The 21,162-nt window shown below is 42.0% G+C and overlaps 6 protein-coding genes across 6 annotated transcripts; 2 read left to right on the top strand and 4 right to left on the bottom strand.

The window, feature by feature from the left end:
* The first annotated feature begins 23 nt into the window (after positions 1–23).
* BDB00DRAFT_834221 (general substrate transporter) lies at positions 24–2,626 on the top strand. The gene is made up of 8 exons (XM_053124320.1): positions 24–134; positions 212–498; positions 568–673; positions 761–1,141; positions 1,291–1,524; positions 1,624–1,685; positions 1,754–1,778; positions 1,881–2,626. Exons 1-8 carry the CDS (start codon positions 39–41, stop codon positions 2,280–2,282), a joined length of 1,593 nt encoding a protein of 530 aa, XP_052977465.1. The 5' UTR covers positions 24–38; the 3' UTR covers positions 2,283–2,626.
* A 4,794-nt stretch (positions 2,627–7,420) lies between these two features.
* Positions 7,421–9,523, bottom strand: BDB00DRAFT_511514 (uncharacterized protein). The gene is made up of 4 exons (XM_053117668.1): positions 8,839–9,523; positions 8,630–8,753; positions 8,432–8,567; positions 7,421–8,362 (listed from the first exon to the last, which is right to left on the bottom strand). Exons 1-4 carry the CDS (start codon positions 9,110–9,112, stop codon positions 7,532–7,534), a joined length of 1,365 nt encoding a protein of 454 aa, XP_052977464.1. The 5' UTR covers positions 9,113–9,523; the 3' UTR covers positions 7,421–7,531.
* Position 9,524: 1 nt separating this feature from the next.
* BDB00DRAFT_914508 (uncharacterized protein) lies at positions 9,525–10,572 on the bottom strand (the record flags this gene model as incomplete). Its single annotated transcript, XM_053128688.1, has 3 exons — positions 9,525–9,909; positions 10,049–10,382; positions 10,484–10,572. Coding segments are annotated over 3 exons (588 nt in total), but the record flags the coding sequence as incomplete, so codon positions are not given.
* A 4,811-nt stretch (positions 10,573–15,383) lies between these two features.
* On the top strand, positions 15,384–17,858 carry BDB00DRAFT_767540 (WD40-repeat-containing domain protein; the record flags this gene model as incomplete). Its single annotated transcript, XM_053119677.1, has 9 exons — positions 15,384–16,037; positions 16,200–16,364; positions 16,446–16,606; positions 16,687–16,766; positions 16,833–16,917; positions 16,986–17,061; positions 17,129–17,212; positions 17,279–17,408; positions 17,515–17,858. 9 exons carry the CDS (start codon positions 15,384–15,386, stop codon positions 17,856–17,858), a joined length of 1,779 nt encoding a protein of 592 aa, XP_052977462.1.
* A 215-nt stretch (positions 17,859–18,073) lies between these two features.
* Positions 18,074–20,802, bottom strand: BDB00DRAFT_511388 (uncharacterized protein). The gene is made up of 6 exons (XM_053117666.1): positions 20,734–20,802; positions 20,530–20,613; positions 20,092–20,268; positions 19,745–19,895; positions 19,284–19,669; positions 18,074–19,213 (listed from the first exon to the last, which is right to left on the bottom strand). Exons 2-6 carry the CDS (start codon positions 20,531–20,533, stop codon positions 18,168–18,170), a joined length of 1,764 nt encoding a protein of 587 aa, XP_052977461.1. The 5' UTR covers positions 20,534–20,613; positions 20,734–20,802; the 3' UTR covers positions 18,074–18,167.
* BDB00DRAFT_511409 (uncharacterized protein) lies at positions 20,213–21,090 on the bottom strand. The gene is made up of 3 exons (XM_053117667.1): positions 20,734–21,090; positions 20,530–20,613; positions 20,213–20,318 (listed from the first exon to the last, which is right to left on the bottom strand). Exons 1-2 carry the CDS (start codon positions 21,016–21,018, stop codon positions 20,560–20,562), a joined length of 339 nt encoding a protein of 112 aa, XP_052977460.1. The 5' UTR covers positions 21,019–21,090; the 3' UTR covers positions 20,213–20,318; positions 20,530–20,559.
* Between the last annotated feature and the right edge of the window lie 72 nt (positions 21,091–21,162).

Here is a 21,162-nt window from a genome sequence, read left to right as displayed (position 1 = left end):
CTTCTTTCTTTCTTCTTGCTCTTCCATCACTTTCTGAGATGCTCAAGTCCTTGCAGATAGCAAACTATCTTCGAGGCAACAACCTGGTCATTGCCATCAACAGTGCCGCTGGCCTGTCCATCTTCTTCTTTGGCGTAAGTTTTCTCTTTGATGAGTAATCTGACATCGACGAAATAAAACCTTTTTCTCCACTCACCGATCAAACACATAGTATGATCAAGGCGTCATGAGCGGCGTCAACATCGCTCCAGACTACAAGACTACTATGGGTCTGTGGGATAACGAAGCTCTTCTTGGTGGTATTGTTGCGGTGTACTACGCAGGCACACTGATTGGCGCCCTCATGGGCGGCTATGTTGGTGACAAGATTGGTCGGATCAAGTGTGTTGTTGTTGGTTGTATTTTCGCTGTCTTTGGTGCTGCTCTTCAGACTGCTGCTACTAATGTTCCATGGATGATCTGCTCTCGTATTATTACCGGTATTGGCACTGGTCACTTGTAAGTTTACTGTTTGTCTTTTTCGTCAGGGTAATATGAATACTAAAATGCACTCACTTTATATGACAGAAACGCTATTGTACCAGTATGGAGTGCCGAAACATCGCATCATACCTCGCGCGGTATGTTTATCGCTATGGAGTTCACGCTTAACATTTTTGGTGTTGTTGTTGCGGTAATGTAGCATCTATAGATTGGTAATAAGCATACGCTCTACCTCGTCCTCAAATAACTCATATTATGAATTCTCTTGTCAAAACAGTATTGGATCGCCTATGGTCTTAACAGCCACGAAGGTGGTTTCCGTTGGCGTTTCCCCATCGGTTTCCAGTTGATCCCGCTACTAGTTCTTGCTGTCTTCATCAATATCTTCCCTGAATCACCTCGATGGCTCGTCAAAAAGGGCCGAACGGAAGAAGCCCTAAATATCCTGGCAGCCCTGCGCGGTGACGGTGATGTGAGCCATCCCAATGTCACACAAGAGTATGAGGAAATTAAGGAGACATTGCTGTTGGAAGAGAAGCAAGGTGGCGAGCCCAACTACTGGGACATGTTGTTCAAGTATGACGAGTTCAATATCCCCCGTCGTGTCCATTTGTCCATCTGGCTCCAAATCATCCAGGAACTTACCGGTATTGGTGTTGTAAGTTTTTTTGTTATTGTTTCCAGCCCTGTTGTTCTCTTGGACAATATCCAAACCGGGCTTTATTCACGGTAGCACAAGACAGAAACTGACCATTTCTCTTTCCTTCTGATACTATTGTGGTTGTATATACTTACGTATTTGTTTAGATTACTGTGTATGCGCCCGAAAGTTTTGCCAACGCCGGTTTCTCTGAGCGCACTTCCCAGCTTTTGTCTGGATGCAACAACGTCAGTTACATGCTCTGCACCCTGGTAGCCGTGTTCACGCTTGATAGGTGGGGACGTCGGTTCACATTGTTTTATGGGGCAGTGTTCCAAGGCATTTCATTGATTCTGGTGGCGGTTCTGACTAAGCCAGACCTTGTAGAAATGAATCCAACGGTAAGTTTATCAAATGAGAGAGGTTGAGAAAGGATGAGGGGATACGGGAAACACAGCAGTGGCATGTATCAGATGACTAACTTTTGCTTCTCAAACCAGGCCTTTGGTATTGCTGCCGCTGTATTTATCTTCTCCTACACTGCATTTTTTGGAATGACTTGGTAAATGCATATATGGCAGTACATTTAACCGTTTTGTATAGATAAATGCTAACTTTTTACTACGCTAGGTTGACTGTGCCCTGGTTGTATCCTGTAGGTATCATACTCACACATAGCACAACATGACATAACATCAGCAATCTCAGAATATTTTTTACTAAGTGGGAGAAAATGGGGCATGTACTTATACCATAGGTCGAAATTTACCCACTTCGTGTTCGAGCTCGTGGTGGTGCATGGAGTGTGGTCGGCTGGTCTATTGGTAATGCTGTAGTCATGGAGATCACGCCACCTATGCTGGCAGGTATTGGCTGGGCTACATTCCTGTTGTTTGGCGCTCTCAACTTCCTTGCTATTCCCGTCGTGTGGGCTATGTATCCCGAAACAATGAACAAGACCTTGGAAGAGCTCGATGTCATCTTCAGCACGCGCTCATTGCTTGTCTGGAACGCCGAGAAAGAATTGCTTGCCAAGGGTATCGATCCCAACGATCCGTTGGCAACCCTTGCCAAGACCGAAAAAGCACAAGTTACTGCTTCGGATACGGAGCCCTCCTCTTCGTCACAGGAGAAGAAGGGTAGTGAGAAGATGGCTTAATTATTGTCCTTTCTTCATGTTTACAGAATTTAGAAACAAAAAACTTTCTTATTGTCCTACCTACCATTAGCGTACTTTTATTTTACTATTTTGTATGATTATCTCACAATTACCTTTTAGTGCTATATTTCTTCATACGGCTTTATGCTCCAGTTTATCATTTTTGTGTCCCATCCTGTTAATATATTACCACATTCTCCCTTCTATCATCCTTATTGCTATACAGAATTTCATCACCGAAAATGTACTTCGTCTAGTTGTATAACCGCACCACATTTGTGTATTCCCCGTTCCTGGGCTAAATGCGCCATGTTACGGAGTCAACTGTAGTTCATTTCGTTTACACCATGCTGCTAAAACTTCTATTTCGTGGGTGGTATGTAGGTAGGATAAGGTGTATTACACATTCTACTTCTTATTGCGTAACAAGTCTAACCAAACATGCCGAAAAACATCTCGTTTTGCTCACACCATGAGAATACATGGACGGAAGCTGCGTCTGTACTACCGATGACCATTTTTGCTAATGCATGACGACTTATCAGGATTGACGTTTTATTTATCGCTAAGCCCATCAATGTTCCTTATATGCTACCAGACCGATTGGCATGTGTTCCCACACCACCATCATTATCATCGTTCTGAATGCATAGATCACATTGAACATAAATCGGATCCTCTTTGTAACATATGACGTCGCTGCTTGTGCTAGCTGTTGGTCCGAACACAATTTTATTGAACTACTTCTTAGAGCACCTGCAGCGGTCGCTGTTACGAAACTGTTAAATTTCAGAGTTTAACAGCCCGCTTAACAGTGCGTAACAGCTTAACAGGGCATTTCGTGCAGCGGTTACTGTTACGAAGCTGTTAACTTCACACGTCGTTGGTTTTAATGAAAGCTTTGCCCTTTCTCCTGAGCAGGGGGCAGCGGCAGAAACGTCAGTCAGGCGAGTGGCGTTAGAAGTAGCGTTGTTCAATTTGAAGAATACAAACAAAGAATGAAGAGAGATATAGCTTTATTTTTCAAGTGCTTTTTCTCGATTCAAGAAACTGTTAAATTTAACAGTTTTTGTTCGGGCTGTTAAATTTAACAGGACGTTAACAGCAACCGCTGCAAGGTCTGGCTGTTAAATAAACTGTTAAATTTAACATAACAGGTTCTTAACAGCGACCGCTGCAGGTGCTCTTAAAAAACTCCAGCTATACCTCTTGTTCAATTACTAACAACGGTAAGACAGGAGAACGTTCCGCCTGACTCGAACTTCACATCATATATAGTCATTATTTTCGGCCCTAACCGTGGTGTACCACTTTACCCGACGAGTCACGGTTACCGAACTGGAAATGGCAATGTCGAGATAACCAGGCCCACTTTGGACTTTCGACTGGTCTTGAAACAATCAGAACTTCGCACTGGCAATCATTCATTCTCAAGACTTTTTTTTGGCGGAATGATTCTACGGAGACTTAGTAATAGAGTGGATCAACATTCCTTGTAATAGTAAACATTGTTGCTATATGGTGCGCGTCACCAAGGATCGATAATTTCTACCTATTTTTTGAGAGCTTATTTCTCCTGATCTAAACCTTTTTAAACCAATTCAATCCATAACTTTTGTTCTTTAATATTTTACAGACAAATGTTATGGATTAGTTTTCTTTCTTTCATAAAATAATTTTTTGGAATAAGGGCTCAAAGTTGGTCGGTTTAGGCAAGATTCATATGTAAATGCATGGTTTTTTCAGATTTTGGCACACTAAAGGATGAGCGCGATGAGCAGCTAAGCACTGTGTAACCACGGGACTTTATGTAACCGAGTAACAGTGCCTTGGGCTGTGCCTTAAAAAATTTCGCGAGGGATTGACTTTGTGGCAGCTCCCCTTCTTTCTTTGCCCATCTATCAATATGGGACATTAATCAGCTAAAAAGCGTGCAGCCAGCCAAAAAGCCCGTACTGCTAATAATGTTTTCAAAGAACCTGAATTTTTTTAAATTGCTATGCGTATGCCAGATGATACTGCTATTCCTCTGTACAATAATATCATTATCGATTATGGAAGTGATGATCAAGAGTCGCGTAAGTCCCATTATATATAGAATTTCTAATGAATGATCCACCCTCACTCCTCACCTCTATGTATATCACGCGGAGCTTAAATTAAAAAAATGGCACCTTTTCAAAATTTTCGATCCTTGGTGACGCGCACCATATGGTTTGTTTGTGAGAATATATCATACCTTTGACAGTTATATATTCATGCTTCGCGATCTTCCTGCCGATCGTCGCAAGCTGATAATAACGATGACCAGTGCGTTCTCCGACTTGCAGGTTGCTTTAAGAACGCAATAATGAAGAAACAATTGGCAACTACTGATACTGTTTGGGAAAAGCCTACACATTAATGTACGAGCAGTACGTCGTCAACTACGTCAACACCCTTACCTCTATTTTACATGTATCATATAAGCAAGGAGGAGCTTATAGATAATCCAACCACATACTGTACACGCCACTCATTGTATTTAACGGCTGATTCGCTTTTTGTGTTATGGAAACCAGTTATACAAACATTGCAATGTCACACTAATCAAGTAATGCAAATTGAAGCTACCACTGTAGAATTAAACAGTCTTCTACTTATTACTCCATCGATGTACTGTATATACCTTAAGCTCAATCTTACTACATAATAGCCCATCACCTGTACTTATTCTACTACTACTACTTAGTCGACGCAGGCTGTAAAAGTAAAACTCCACTTGCCTGTTTTGCTTTTTTGAAAATAAATCTACATTGTTTATGTTTACTCTGTACCTGACTATAATGAGCACTAATTGTATGTGGACTGCTGAATATAACACGCTGTTTGATTATAATACGTATTCAACTTTATCGTGTATCACACGATTTTTGATCCTAAATAGCTTATTATCCCACTCCAGTTTCAAATAAGAAATCTTCAAATGTAATATAAGTCATTTTACTTCTTGAGCTTCCCTACACTTAGCTGTACATAAACAATCGATTGGCCGGTTTTTCATAAGTCACTTAAGATGACACAACTACGAAACATGATAGATGTGCATGTGAAAACATCATTTGAGCATTACTGTAACAGAACGTTGGAACAGAAACTTTTTTTTGTAAATCGACTCCTTTCTTTCTGAGGCTCTACACTCTATTGCTTAGTACTACCCGAGCCCATACATCCAGGTTCCTTTTTCATCAAAAATTCTCTCATCTGCATTAGCAACTTGTCCAAGATTAATATGTAATGTGTTATAAAATAGGAGGACCATTAGCTCTTCCGTCACGATCAGTATTATTTTTGTCTGTAATTTTATCTCCTCTGTAATCACATTAAACAATAAGATCAATAGTATGTAATTATTATTTTTGACAGTAGAAACTGGAACGGTAGCTACAATAGGTTTGCATTGAGTGCTAACCCCAACACGTAAAAAATGCCTCACTTTGTCAATAAAAAAGCTTTTAAAAAAAGTTGCTAAAATCGTGATACATCGGATGACGATGGTGGTAGAATCCAAGTTCAACAACTCCCAAGTATTCTTTTTTCCTTCATGTATTTTTATGTCTGTGCTATCCACTTGCATCATAGACCTCTCATGCTGCTCGCCTGACAGTTCCCTTACATACATGTGGCATAATAGGTTCCTTAATGTTTAAAGCGGAATACTACCGATTACATACTACTGAAATTAAGTTGAACAAGCTTTTGGAAATTCAACAGTTACATTGATTGAAATTACAGCCTGATAAGGGCAGATTATACATAGTGAAATATCTAAATAAGTATAACTTTAAGCACAAACAGATACAGTGCGTACTAGTACGATGCATACATGATGAAACATGTCTGTATAACCTTAATAAAGTGAAGCAGTGAAAAAAAAAGAAGACAGCAACTAGTACGAGAAGATCGACAGAAACGTTTTTTTCTATTGTAAAAATTGAGGAAACACGATCACCGGCCTACGATCAAATATAACTATATGACAATGGGACCAACAATATATGGAGTAGCAGGGCTGATAATTTACGCGTTGAAGCCATCGGTGTTGGTTAGAAGGTGAGTAAGCTACAATATTGCCCATCTTCCTTTGCTTTATTATGTATTGCCACTCTCTCCTTTGCGTACATGCTATCCGTTCAAATGATCGACGAACACCTAGCCATTCTATGAAACGATCTAACGACAGAGGAGTAATGTTGGAAGCATGCTTACGAATAAGGCTGGACGATCATCAGCAATATGCAATTTACCTGTTGGAAAGGCAGATGGCTATTGAGAGAATCTTCTTCATGGTCTGGACCTACGAAGAACAGCTACTGACTACCATATTACTTGTTTTACGTCTTATTGTTCGGTACTTACTGGTCGGAATCACAGATCACAGTTTACATGTCGGAGGATACGAAGACGCACCAGGTGGTTATAGTGCATATTATCATCTACTCCTTGGCAAACAGTAGTTACTTCACGAAAAGTACACTATAGTGTATATGTCTTCCCTACAGAGCTCTGGTGAAGAATATTAAAAGCAAAATGTTATATTGCTGAGAGCACATCAGTCGTCTAAGCAAGAGCAATGATATTGCGCCGAGTTTTGACAGGTGTCGGTGAACCGACAAGTGAATGTAAGCGAAGGACCGGCAAGTCTCTATATTTCTCATTTGCTGTGCCACCTGTAACCTTTTTTCTGCCCGCATCTCATACGAAAGTATGTACATCCAGATATAGTAACTGTCAAGAATGATTTCGTGCTACCATATTGTTTTTGATAATAGTTGATACATGGTATCATCTGTAAATGAAAGCTCTGTAGGTCTCAATGACACTTTTGCTCAAACATGTTGTCATCGACTGCTGCAAAACACCAAGCAGTATAATTCCAGACCACCAATCCGCAGGAATACAGACGACATTAAGTAGCCATTGTTTTCTTGAATCCGAGTAAACATTGATCTGTTCCCTCTGCGCAGGTACTATTAAAACATGAACCATAGAGTGAAGAGTTTATTAAAACATGAGATATAAGGGGATAGAATGATAAAGAGGAAGGCTGATATAATGAAAAGGAGCAAAAGTAAAATGTGTAGATGAATGTTTGGTTGTGTGAGGTGTAATAGAATATGTTTGAGCGAGTGCGAGAAAGTGAGTGAGTGAGTGAGGGAGGGAGTGATGGAGTGAGTGAGTGCGATGAGTATATGAGGGTGCTGATTGATTTATCGCCGTCTGAGCTGGCTCTCCAGGACTCTGCGCTGTTGTCCAAGCCAAGAATTCGAACGCGGTGCTACCTTGGAATTTACGAGTTCTTTGTGTGTACGGCGTGCGACATCGTACCATGCCGAGATGATCAGCTGCTGCTCACGGCGCGTCTGTAGCCGCACCTCGTGTAATTGCTTTCTAAGTTTTTCGTTTTCTTCGTCACGCAGTCGCAACTCTGCCTGTAGTGATGCCACAGCCTCACCATAGTTGCCATCGCCACTTCCGGAGCCTTTGCCGTCCTTGATGATCTTGTCCTGCTGCATAATGAAATCCTTGGCCTTCTTGTTCTTGATCTTTAGCTCGCGGATCTGCTCTTGATAATGGATGGCTTGCTGCTGTAAGCGTGCGTTCTCTTGCTTGATTGGCTCGTCGTCCTTGGCTTCAAATGCTGCAAGAGATGCTTTCATCTCGCTGTTGAGACGTTCCTTTTCGAGCAACAAGTCCTTTTGTTCGATGCTCTGTCCTTGCAAATGATCTTTTTCGAGCAAGAGTTTGTTGATTTGTTGAAGCTGCTTCTTGGTCTGCTCTTCAAGCTGGTGCGTGCGCTCAGACATCTGTCTGAATTCTTCAGCATTGTCGCCAAATGCAAATTTGCCCTCGGCAATCTTTGCTTCGAGTTTGGAGTTTTCTTCGCGTAAGTTCTTGGATTCTTTTTCGAGATCAACGATGTGCAAACGGAGAGATAGTGTGTGCTGCGACTGGTCAACGAGTGCGTCTGGAACGTTTTCACGAATGCGAGCCATGTCACTTTGGAGGATATCACGCTCTTGTGAAACGTCCAAGTAGTTCTATCGATGCACGTCGCCAAAGGAAAAATATGAGTAACCGCAGACTATCATTGAGATTTGTGTCTTTACCTTCTCGAACTGGTTCTTAAGACGATTGGCGTCTTCTAGCAAGTGCTTCAGCACAAGCTCACGCTGATCACGTCCAGATGCATTTTCTTCTTGTAACGTTTTTATCTGGCGCTCAAGACGACGCTTGGAAAGTTTTCTAAAGATAAAAGTCAGAGAAGCGACGCGGATAATGGCATAAAAACACTAAACGAGACGTACAATTCAGTCACGTTGGATTCCTTGAGTGACTCTTCCAAAGAATCATTAAAACCGCCCTCGTCCAAATCCATGTCATCCGTGTCGTCACCAACTTCGTGTCGAGACATCACTGGATCGACGGTGCCTTTTGATTATAACAGTGATATAGAAAGAAGAAAGAGAACATGGGTTAAAAGAGTTTACAAGTCACTAAGTGCTCTTTTACTTACCACCGAGTTGGACTTCTTGCAGATTCTCTTCAAGCACTTGGATACGGTCCATGTCACGAGCTCGATCCGCTTCAAGAATTTCCACCTTTTTGGTGATGTGCTGCAGCTCATATTCCATCTTGTTCTTATCACGAATCAAGGTCTTGTTGGCTGTCTCAAGGTTGGCGACCTGCTCCTTGTATGAATCCATCAATGTTTTAAAAGCAAGCACCTTGCGGTACTCTTCTTCAATCTGTTGGTTGCGATCCATCAAGGTATGGTTTTGTTCTTCCATAGCCTTGATCTGGCGTCGGAAATCAGCACTCTCCTCCAGCTTTTTCTTGTATTTTTCAATCACGTTTTCGGCCTTTTGGAGCTTTTCGGCTGCATGGCGGTATTCGTCAAGCTGATCATTCAGTCTCGTAGCTTGTTCTGCGCGCTTGGCAAGGTCTTCGCCCTAATGTTCACGATGCAAGGTTTTTGGGCTCTATTTAGTACACACTATAGCGATAGCGTGGAAGGAGGAATAAGACTCCACACACAGAAACAGGTTACCTTGCGGGTCAGATCTTCAATTGTGGCTGTCTGAGTATCCAGGAGCATCTCCACTTCCTGACGACGATCTTCGCTGCGCTGCCTATATTTAGAAAGAATTAATATACGCTTTTCTTGAAGTATTTAAGGGGACGCATTGACGGAACAAACACTTTACAGATCTTGTTTCAGGTGCTCGATCTCGGTACGCATGACGAAATCTGCACGGCCCGTCTCGTTTGCCTGCTCAACTGCCTTGTCCATATCCCGTAAGCGAAGCTGCAGATCCTCCTTTTCGCTTTCGAGTTCATCCTTTATTGGTTGGTTCGGTTCGATCCAGTTAGCTCCTTTTTTTTGCCACTTTTCTTTTGACATCTATGAAGGATAAGGAAGTCAGGGTCTTACATAGCGATAACGGAGCTGAGCGTGTTCCTCAATCAACTGCTTGTGCTGCATCTCTAATTCTTGTTTTTCTTCGATAATTCTTGTAAGCTCGGCAGGATTGCGGAACATGGCCTCTCTAATTTTGAATGATTGTTGGTTGCTCACGCCACATATCTACAACACATACGCAGAAAAAGAAATCAACGTACTCTCCGTAGGATGAGGTGGGTCGAGAGCGACCGCCAGAAGCAACGCCACCAACCCGAACAGGGGCTGGAGCAGCCGATCCAGCGGGTTCCTGATCCATAGGGACGCCTGGGATAGTCTTTATGACATCTTCAATGCTAAGCATCAAAGCGTGCTGTGCTGTCTGCGACAAGTCTTGGATTTTCGCAATATAGATTTGGTTCTTGTTGCACATGACTGCGATACAGATGACAAGCTGGCAGAGTTTGATGGTTTCCTTGATGTCTGCATCTTTGGCGATAGCATTCAGGTTGACTGAGGGCAGGTTTTCGCTGTCGCGATCGAGAACTTCTTCGAAATAACGAGAGACTAGCTTGTGTAGCTTTTTCAAATTGTTAATTTTGAGCACCCAGTTGTCGCCCACGTCCGCCGACCGAATCAGTTTAAACCATTTGGGGTCGCTAGAAAAGGGCATATGTGGAAACAAACACAACAACTAGATAAGCATGATTTCTTTTTACATTTGGCTTTGCTACCTCCACCGCCGCCACCTTTGACTTACATGTCGGCAAGAACTTCAAATAGTATGATACCGTCTGACAAGTCTGTTATATGCGTGCATCGGTGAGAAATATGTGGGAATGAGTTGATCTACATCCGTGTTGGTTGGTGAGACACAGTGTAAGCAAAAACCCGAGACAGCGTATAACGACGAAAGTTTTGAGTTGAAAAGAATGATTTGTTCAATACCCAATCAACGTAAGCTTCGGCACCGGCTTTTGATAACATCATCTTTGTGAGTAATAATTTTAAATGAAAGTGTAAAAAACGTCTTGTATTAAAGAGGAAGTTGAGGATCCAAAAATAAGGGGGAGTTAAGTCGTAGTTGCAAGGTTGTGCCTGTTATGAGCTTTTTTAAAGTGTATATACTAGGGGGAGAGAAAGGAAAATGAAAAAGAAAAGAGAGAATAAAAGCGAGAAAGAAAGAGAGAGCAGATAAGGGATTAATGTTAGTATGTGGTCGGGAATGTAGAAGCGAAAAGGGAATACTAGGAATATGAAGGGAGGAGGAGGAAGAAGAAAGTTGCTTTGGGCATTTGTAGCGCCTCAACAGTAGTAAAGTTGCTTAGACCGAAACGTCATTCGCCACGAGGACACACGCGCACCACGCCCATTAACGAACCACTGCGGAGTTGAAAAGGCTTTAATGAGTTTTGCCTTTCAATATTAGAAATACGCCTGATGTTCTGTGGCACATTTGAAAGCAGTGTATATAGTGAGAAGAGACTTTATAGAAACCAATTTTTCTGTAAAACCGAGGCAACCATGATTCTGATAGATATGTAGAAAGTCGATCGTCTAGACATGCTTTTGCTTCTGATATTGAGACGCTATGTTGTCTACATGATACAGGTGCTGCGGCCCTTCCAAACCCTCTTCTTTTTTCAACCAGCAGTCCTCGTCAGCCAACAGGGAGTATAGCTTATTCTTTTTCTAAAACAATTATTGTAAGCTCACTACTATTCTAACAGTAATTGTGAATACTATACTACCAATGTAAAAAGAGAGAATCCTTTCCAGTAATTAATCACAGGTCGTTCAGCTCCAAAATACCCGAGTACAAGATCAGTTTTCGCCTGGTGGTCGTCAAGCAAACAATCTCGTAAGATTATTCATATTGCTAGTTATTTTGAGTTCTATTCATAATAGTAGTTATGACAGTTATATATATATCAGCCACTGCAGCATCTCATTAACAGTGGTGATAATTCTTGATTTATAGACGCAGCCGACAACCGCTTGAACTGAGCATACCGTCTTTATTTAAGTGTATGCAACACTATAGCTTCCAATGAGTCTGTACTGAACTCAGTAGGGAGATACGTTCAATAGTAAGGCTTGCAAAATCCGCTTTATCCAATTGCATATCTATTTAGGATCCATGCGCATATCCTATTAAATCATAGTATCTTCTTGTTGAAAAGCAACATACTATAAAGTTAAAGCGAATAGACGGATCCACCATCATAAGTTTTGTGAGAATTGTTAACTAGGCGATAGGCACTATCTACCGTGTTAAGGTTGTGCTTTCGTAAAGACTTATAAATTTTCGGGCGTCGAGTACACACCTGTAGCTGAACCCTTAAAGCAAGTCCAGTTCGTTTCCTTATGTGATCTGGAATATCGAAGAATATTTAATTATGTATTCGTCATCTTTAGAAGTATCCATAGTTTGCGTGTATAGCGAGTATTAATGAAAGATAATAGTCATCCTGAAACTGAAAAAACAAAGGTCTTATATTAGCCTTATCTGTCCCTTATATAGCTTTGTCGCTACCTTACCAAGTTGCGGTGAGCTCCGAAAACTTGCAAAATGCTTCAAGTGCTGCTATCAATGTACCGCGTATAGTAATGTTGTGTGAGAGTCTTCGGATTCGTTACAGTATTGCTGCAGTGTATCGGAGCAAGAGAAGCAGGCTGAGACATCAGCTAATATGATAAAAAGCATTTTGAAGTCTAGTATGAGTATATTTTATGTATAATCTGCTACTAAACTGATACTCGGCCTGAGTACATCCTTGCTCCTTTTGCTGTTCGTGATAAGATACTGATCGTCGTGGCGGGAAACACTCTGTTACTGGATATGTAAAAATATTATGGCCAATCTAGCCGTCAAGACTTTAAGTCTTGGGTATGCATTTAATATTATTAGGTAAAGGAAATTTTTGACGCACATGTTGGGTGCTCTAGTTAATGGCACTTCAAGTACAGAGAATTAAATTTGGTACAATACCTGCGAAATGTTAGAATTACATACTTTACGCACATAGTAAAATTGACAGCCTATAATCCCTCCATAGATCATCATACAGTATACCAGAGCTGTTATGATAAAGATGAACCATTCAATCTATTTGCACAACGAGGTACTTGGCGCACTAAGATACAACGCATCCCGGGAGCATATTCAAAGGAAAGTTCGTTGAGCTTTATAGACAGGGTAAATTTGGATCATTCCGATATGCTTCTGATCTTTGAGACCTCGTTCGTAAAAGAATATCCCAAAATCCAGCCTACGTAGAAGGGTTTATGTGAACTGAGAAACCACGCTTTGTGACTCAACATAGGCAGGAAGAATCTACATTCGTTTTACTACATATTCAGTTTTGATATGTGTGCAAAACGCGTCATCTTATTTTAAATAATTGCCAAAAAAAAACATCTCAATATCATATCTGAATGCACCATACAAAGGAAAAATATGAGATGACCAATTCTATCAGTGTTACGATTATGTTTTGCACCATGAACCCACTATTGAAACAGCAGTAGTTTTGACAAGAAGAACTGGGACCTGATGGAATAGCGAGGATTCGAATGACAGCAGCACCATCCTTTTTTTTTAAATTGAGAACGACTTTTGAGAATTTAGAACGTTGGAAAATGGAAGTGTACCTCATCCACTTTTTCCCATACATTCTAAAATAAGAACGTCGGATTAGCTCCATGCTTCCATCGAGTTTATCTTCGCAAATGGCAAAAACCTGTGTATAATAATTACTACAGAAGGTTACCGCCTAACTAGTTCGGCTGATTCAACGTTCTCTTGTGGCAAAGAGAGATACCACTTTCGCCCAATTTCAACTTCTTCTCTGGCAATCTTTTATTGCCTCTTTTGTGATGATCAAAAGCTCGCTTTCAACTATAATGATATGTTACTGCTATAAGTACCAGTAACAGAAATTCAGCCCATGCGGAAATGTCAAAAAGGTCTACTCAAATTCTGCTTGAGAGCGATCTACCTGTTCAAAGCAAGTACATAAAAAGGTATACTATCATTTGTGGTTTGTTCCATTTATGTACATACTTCCAAACACTGTCTTATATGTAAAAAATGGAAGGTAAGCGTGTTTGTGAATTATACAGACAGGATGACGGGAATGTAGTGTAGTTAACGAACGTCTTATGTTGAACGGTCATGTACAAGTGTGCAGTATTGGAACACCACCTTTACGTTCCAGTAAAAAAGTGTAGCAATAAGGTGTGCGTCAGCAGTGTGGTTCTAGTAAATCCCTGGCTCCAATGTCTTATAATACCGATCGCGCACATAAAATAACGGCGTCCCTGTTAAATAGCAATAACTTCAGTGGTGCAGGAGGAAGTGATAGTATGTATGCATTGTCAAAATAGACATAGAATTACAATAAGTATACAGTCTTTAAAAACTCTGTGTAAATGATCCGGGAAAGTACACATGGAGTGACCGCAGAGAAAACTTTGCTTACAATATTGAGACTGTAATTACAGTATATGGTTTATGATTGGAAATATCGTTGCTCTTGCAAATCAGCAGAGCGTCTCGTTTTGATACGCTTCATAGAGCTCGGAATCACTAAGTACAAACGGTAGTAGAAGATAACTTGTAAACATACTTCCATGTGAGATAGTTTTCAAATTACTGCGTAAAACAACTGTTTATACGTATGATATACATAAACATCTAAAAAGTACCATGTCTTTGATTATCCAAAGAAATCTCTTTCTCTTGGTATACAGTATACTGAGTTGCATATGTACTGAAGTGCATAATACATCAGTACATTGTAATTATCTGCAGTTGAAGGATATCCAAAAATAGTAAAACAAGCATATCGATGATCTGCATTCGAATGTCTTACAGTATTGACTCTCTTCGTTCACCGCGTTGTCGGGGAACTGACCAAGATAAAGTGTGCGCATTATGCAGGATGATGCTAAAGCTCCATAGCACACCATAACAACAATCAACACAACTGATCTCGGCTTTGTTTTTTACGAGCTTAAGTCTCTTGTCAGTTGGCGTGCTGATATTCTGATGTCTCCTTCTCGGTAACGACAGTGGTAAGCAAGAGTAACAAACGCCAAGCCCTACTTTGAACAAGACTCGTGAGAAATTCCGAACCACAATGTTACCACAGGTCTATTGTTCCTGAATTATTCCCCGCAAAAGAATAAGTAGAGTGTCTCTCGTTTTATTTCTTGTTCTTCTTTTCCTTTCACGTCAGCTGGGTGCTATGGAAAGTTATATGCATTCGGTAAGCTTCGTTTTCCACCAAGGTCTTCTCTAATTGTTCATTTTTGATGCAAAAGAAAACTGACAAAATCACCAGAGCGTTTCACCACACGTTACTCGTTCAATCAGTACCTCGTCAGCACCGGCTTCCACGCAACCCAAATTACTCCTACCATTTCCACCGAGCAACAAAGATTTTGAATGCAACGAGCTGCATACACCGGACGGAAGCTACCCGCTCCACCATGAAGTGTTTTTATCAACGTGCCAACCGCAATTCAGTCAAGGCACTCAATGTGTTCGAATTAACGCTAAACAGCAGCAGCAAGGTTTAGCCGTCCAAGGCAACAATAACAAAGCAACGGCATCGTCGTCGACCACGTCATCAGTATCGGACCAATTACTGGCCATGACACCTGTCACGACAGAAGTACGTGAACACGATCCGGTGTCTTCAGACGATGACACTGGCATTTATTTCGAAGCAAGAAAATCCGCCGCTTTGCCTATCCCAAACTCGTCGCCTCGAAGTAAACAACAGCAGCAGCACCAGCAAAATGCTGCGTCGTCGAGTTCATCCAGTGTTGAACGCGGTATTTTGCCTGCTTCTTCGTCTGCTGCGAGCAATTCCCTCGCCAATACTTCCTCTACAAATAACAATAGTAACAATATTACACGAACGTCAACAAATGGAGTTCTAAGTGGAAGTATTACACCAAGTACATCAACGCCGTTTATACAGCAACCGCAACACGAAGCGCCTCTAACGACATTGACGATTCCAGAGGGAAGTATTAGTACGTCGATCGGAGCAAGCAGTAGCGTTGGATCACTGTCTTCTCTGTTCAGTCGAAACAGTCTTCGTCATCACCATCATCATCTCCACCATCATCCAAAAAAACCGAAAAACAGCCTTATCAAGACCAACTCCAGCTTTGTAGTGCGGATGACAGTGCACGAAAAGCTCTCTAATATTCTGGCCACTCGCACCATCGACGATACATATTTGTTCTTCAATGTTGGGATGAATTTTGTATGGATGGACGGTAGTCAAAAAGTCAAGGTAATCTCGCGGAACGGACCGAGGGAGTCGTGTGTGAGAGCGTTAGTAGAGATGAGTGTGTATGTAGAGGAGTGCCTGCCCATATGGCATTTTATCAAGAGTGGCAGTACGCGGGCATCAAAGCGTGTTTCTGTATTTACTAAAACAGTGACCCTTTGTCAGGAATGTTTATCGAAAATCATCTTTTCAAAAGCATACCCCACTTGTCACGATGTAAATAAAGCAACAAACGGCAGTGACCATATGGACGTAATTATTGGGTTTTCAACAGGCGATTGCATGTGGTACGATCCAATCAGCAGTAAATACGCACGTTTAAACAAAGGAGTGAGTGTTCTTTTGCTGGTTTAGCCCATACTGCATCATTCCCTTTAGCTATACTTTTACTAAAAGACATAATCCATTCAGGGAATCGTTAATACATCAGTAGCAACTTGTGTGAAATGGGTGCCTGGATCAGAAGAGTTGTTCCTGATATCGTTCAGCGATGGCTCTGTCTTATTGATGGATAAGGAGCGAGATGATCAGGCATTTACACCTGCGTCTCCGTCTTCTTGGGCTGAGCAACAGTAAGTTTGATTGTCTATCAACGTTGCTGTTACACTGTTAAATTTCTGCATTCTAACAACCTTATTCTATATCTGTCTAGATTTCAAGTGACCAAGCCACGGAAAAGTGCTAAATATAACCCAGTATCACACTGGAAAGTAGCTGATAAAAGTATAACGGGTAAGCTTATAAGTACTCTTCCCAACTCTGGCTATCGTCAAACAGTTTACTAAAATATCAACACAGCACTAGAATTTTCACCAGAGGGGTCAAATGTGGCAGTAGCGTGTGCAGATGGGACGTTGCGTATCATTGATTACACAAACGAACGGTAAGCTCTTACCGATTGCCTTTTCGTTCTTAACATGCCCGCGTGTAACTGACTCGGGTGACACAAAGATTATGCGATGTTTATGCAGGGTATTTTGGCAAGCTCCACTGTGTTGCCTGGAGTCCCGATGGTCGTTACATTCTGGTAAGAGTGAAGCGAGTGAAGCGAGTCAATATAAGTTTCTGTCATCTAAACCAATTTGGATTTATAGACCGGCGGTCAGGACGATCTGGTTACAATCTGGTCATTACATGAGCAGAAAATCGTTGCGCGATGTCAAGGACATAAATCTTGGGTAGGTGGCTAAAGGTACATACGTATCTTCTTCTTTACGTTGCTAATCTTCGCCTCTGGTAACTAGGTAACCGCGGTAGCATTTGATCCGTGGAAGTGTGACGATAAAGTGTATCGGTTTGGTAGTGTTGGTGAAGACTGCCGCATGATCCTTTGGGATTTCTCATTCAGCGCATTGCATAGACCAAAACATGTATGTTTTGATTTACAAGCTAGAATTACATGAAGATTGACCAGTGACCGATCCTTGTACTGCTGTTTGTTAGAAATCACGTTTCTCTTCCACACCGCACAGTCCCAAAGATCACGCACCTAAATCACCACCGATCCTATCGTCGAATCATCACACGCCCGTCCGACGCAGCAAATCCAGACTGAGTCGATTCCGACGACGCACATCACGCTCTGCCAATGTGTTTGGTGACCACGATGACGAAGACGACGATTCCATGTATACGCACGACCAAGCGTTGCATTTACGACTCGCAACAATGCATCCTATTCTAAACAAGGATCAAGTACCTTATTTACAACCCGTCATGTCTCAAACTGTACATGCCGATCCATGCACGTATATTTCCTTCCACAAAGATTGCATTGTTACGGCGGATAGACGAGGGAAAGTCAGAACTTGGGGCAGGCCCTGAGATGGTAACATACACATTTGCGATTGTAATAAAGAAGTCATTGTTTGCTCATTTCCTCTGGACTACAGTACATCTTTATATCTACTTTAACTTGTGTGCTTGGGGGAAAACTAAAGCTTGAAGTGATATTTATTTATTAAGATGACGAGTAAAGCGTACACAGGAAAGTAAACTACGGAAGAAAGATATGAGAATGTATGTACAACCGAGGGCAATTGATATTGACAAATGACAAGAGTAATGCTAAGTAAAGATAATGGGTTTAGGATGAGCGAAGGATATGTGAGATAACGTAAGGAGGGAAGGGACTCAAGTGTGCGCTGCACGCTTTTCAAACAGAATGTTGCTAGTGCCAGCACTACTTGCACTTGCTTCTCGACTACGTGTTATTCGACCTTCCCCTTCACTGCCTGAGCCATCATTGTGGTCCCGAAGAAACCGTGATCTTGGATGCCGTCCAAAGTCTTGCGTCGAGCCAAAGCGTCGTTGAAAACGGATCAACTCTCGCGTTAACGTATCCATGATTTCCATCGAAGACTGTTCACTTTGTGCCTTTTCAAGTGCCTCTTCGGCTATGCCCTTTTCCGCCATCATCTCTGCATTCCGTTGCTGCACTTCGCTTTCATCTAAAGGAATCGTACTAGCGCTACTGAGGGATGAAGACGGTCCTTCATCCTCGCCGGTGTTGGATTTTTCAGGGATGGTGATAGCTGTCGGTTTCGGACTACGCTTCGATGGCTTCTTATCTTTGCTGCTGTTTTCGTTCGTTAGAGTGTTGCCTTCACCGCCAATGTTGTTGTTGCTGTTTTTCATCACCACAGTGCTGACATTAACCATCATAGAGGCGCTCATTTCCTTGGTCGCCATTTCCACTTGTATTGAGCTAATATATTCCAGGATTTGCTTCGCGCGTCTGTTCATTTCGGAAATGGTCATACGAGAAGACGGTAAACGGACCTTGGCGGGTGGTGACGCCTCGCGAGCGGCTGGTGACAGTTTTTCGAAAATCGCCGTGCTGATGTCCACAGTAGTATTGTTGTTATTGCAGTTTGAGGGCTGGCCTCCATTGACGTTTCCGTTTCCACCGCTTTCAGGTTGTGGAGTAGATGTTCGAGATCGTGGGCGACTTGTCTGTGCTCGGCGGGAAGTTGCGGCATTGTTCCGACGTGGACCGCCACCACGAGATCGTTTCTCGGTTTTATACACTCGACCTTTCTCGACACCGCTGCCTCCTTCACTGTCTGCTTTACGCCCACTCGATGATCGTTTTGGTTTAGATGGTCTACCAGTTGTCGTCGTCGTCGTTGGAGTGGCTACTATGGCGTTGTCTGCTTCAGAGTCCGCGGTTTCCATGTCTACATAGTGCGCGTGTTATGAGTGAGTACTCTTGCTCCCTTCCGCACTAATAATGATCCTTGATCGTACCTTGCTCTTTTACATCCACACCCATATCATCATTCTCTTGAGCAACTGGAGAAGACTTTTTCTGTTGCCTTGCTAATTGCGATAATTGGTGTTGCTGGTGCTGGTATTGTGGTTGCTCTTCTTCAGCTTCTTTCTGCTTTTCTAAACTCAACTTCTGTTGTTGCTCAATAGCATCCTCGAAAATCAGCGATGCATCAACAGGTGAGCGAGGAGCGGATTCGTCCAAAGGAGGAAAATTGACCTCCAAAGCACTTCGTGCAGCCAACACATCCTCCAGCGACATGGATGCCTCGCGACTATTGAACGTCATGCGCTTCTTCGGGGCTTTCTTATCAACAGGTGCCGTAGTGTTGGGCCGCCCTATCGAGCTGTACGATCGTCGCGTCCTTTTTTTTAAAAGAAAATTTTTTAGTCTTCTTTTTCACTTCTTTATCCTATTTTTTGTCAGAAACGTAACTTACTTTCCATGAGCCAATTTCACAACGGCATGATTCTGCGGTTTGCATTGCTCACAATAATAATGATCGGGTATATCTTTTTCTTCAAGGCCTACACATTCACAATGCTGCCATACTTCACATTGATCACACTGAACCATGAGTCCCACGTTGTCTATTCACAGAAAACAAAAAAAAAGTTCATATTAAAACTCTAACGTTATACGCGAAGGAGGTGGTTGGGTGGAAAAAAAGCCCAACCCCTTTTCTCTTCTTCCCCTTCCCCATTTCCAAACTAACAAGCGATCCTTTTCTTCTTTTCCCTTCCCAAACAATCTGCCTGGTTTCAACAACGGCAAAGACAAACTTACGGCTTTCGCCACACACGCAACGAGTTACTGAGCCAGCATCGGTGCTTTCTTCATCCGATGTTGACTGTTGAGCAGTGGGTTGTACTTGTTGTTGTTGTTGTTGTTGCTGTTGCTGTTGCTGTTGCTGCTGCTGTCGTCGTCTGCCGCCATATCCGTTTCGACCACGTCTTTGAGCAGCTATACAAAGAGTAAATTGCACCAATGAGTTCTTTTTTTCAAGGTGAAAACTGGGAGAATGGAAAAGGAAAAAGAAAGCGGCGAAAGTGGTAAGCATAAAAAAACCATACACAAGAACAATGCAAAGGGCATTACACCAAACAACCCACTTTTTGTTCCCTTTGTGAACAATAACACAAAGCAACAAAATAAGAAAAAGAAAAGGATCGCACTGTAGCACGTAGCAAAGAAAGAAAAAGGGTTGTTTTTCGGCATACTTACTCATCGTAAAGAGTGATTAACCGGAATTTTTTAAGATATTCTGCAACGATTCCGTTTCTTTTTCTCCAAAGTGGTGGCAATTTGCTGGTAAAAGAAAGAGCAGAGAAGTAGTGTAAAAAAAAAAGTATTCTCACCACTAAGGATTGCTAATTCAATACCCGATGCCCTTTCCTTTTACGGAATCTGTTCGTTTTTGTCCGTTACCTTTGCCGAGTAAAGGCTCAGACACTTAATATCCCATTGTAGAGTGAATGATAACAGCGATAAGCCATGCTTTTTGATCGAAACTACGTATGATACAGTAGCGTAGCCAGTGAACCAGTGTATGTGTGCACTTGTTAGAATGCTCGCTGTCATATATGATTGTCTCGTCATTGTAGCATATGTGCTACACCGGCGAGTGTTGGCTTGTCGTATCGCCAAATGGCTGGTGGCACGAAAAGAAAGACGACAAAAGAGCAATTGACTAGTGACCACAATTGTTTTCATGCATCCAGTAGAGAAACGTCACACAAGAGCTTTCCTCATCCCCCACCCCCCCAGGAACGAAATGGAATAAATTATCGGGGCATTTCATGTTTTGGACTCCCTCGGATCATTTCTTTCTTGTTGATAAAAGTGGCCTTTTCCCTT

Source organism: Zychaea mexicana (assembly GCF_025766255.1).
Source record: "Zychaea mexicana strain RSA 1403 chromosome Unknown BDB00scaffold_61, whole genome shotgun sequence".
In the NCBI taxonomy this organism is placed as follows: Eukaryota; Fungi; Mucoromycota; class Mucoromycetes; order Mucorales; family Lichtheimiaceae; genus Zychaea; species Zychaea mexicana.
Note: the sequence above shows the minus strand (reverse complement) of the source record. Positions and strands in the feature narration are given on the sequence as shown.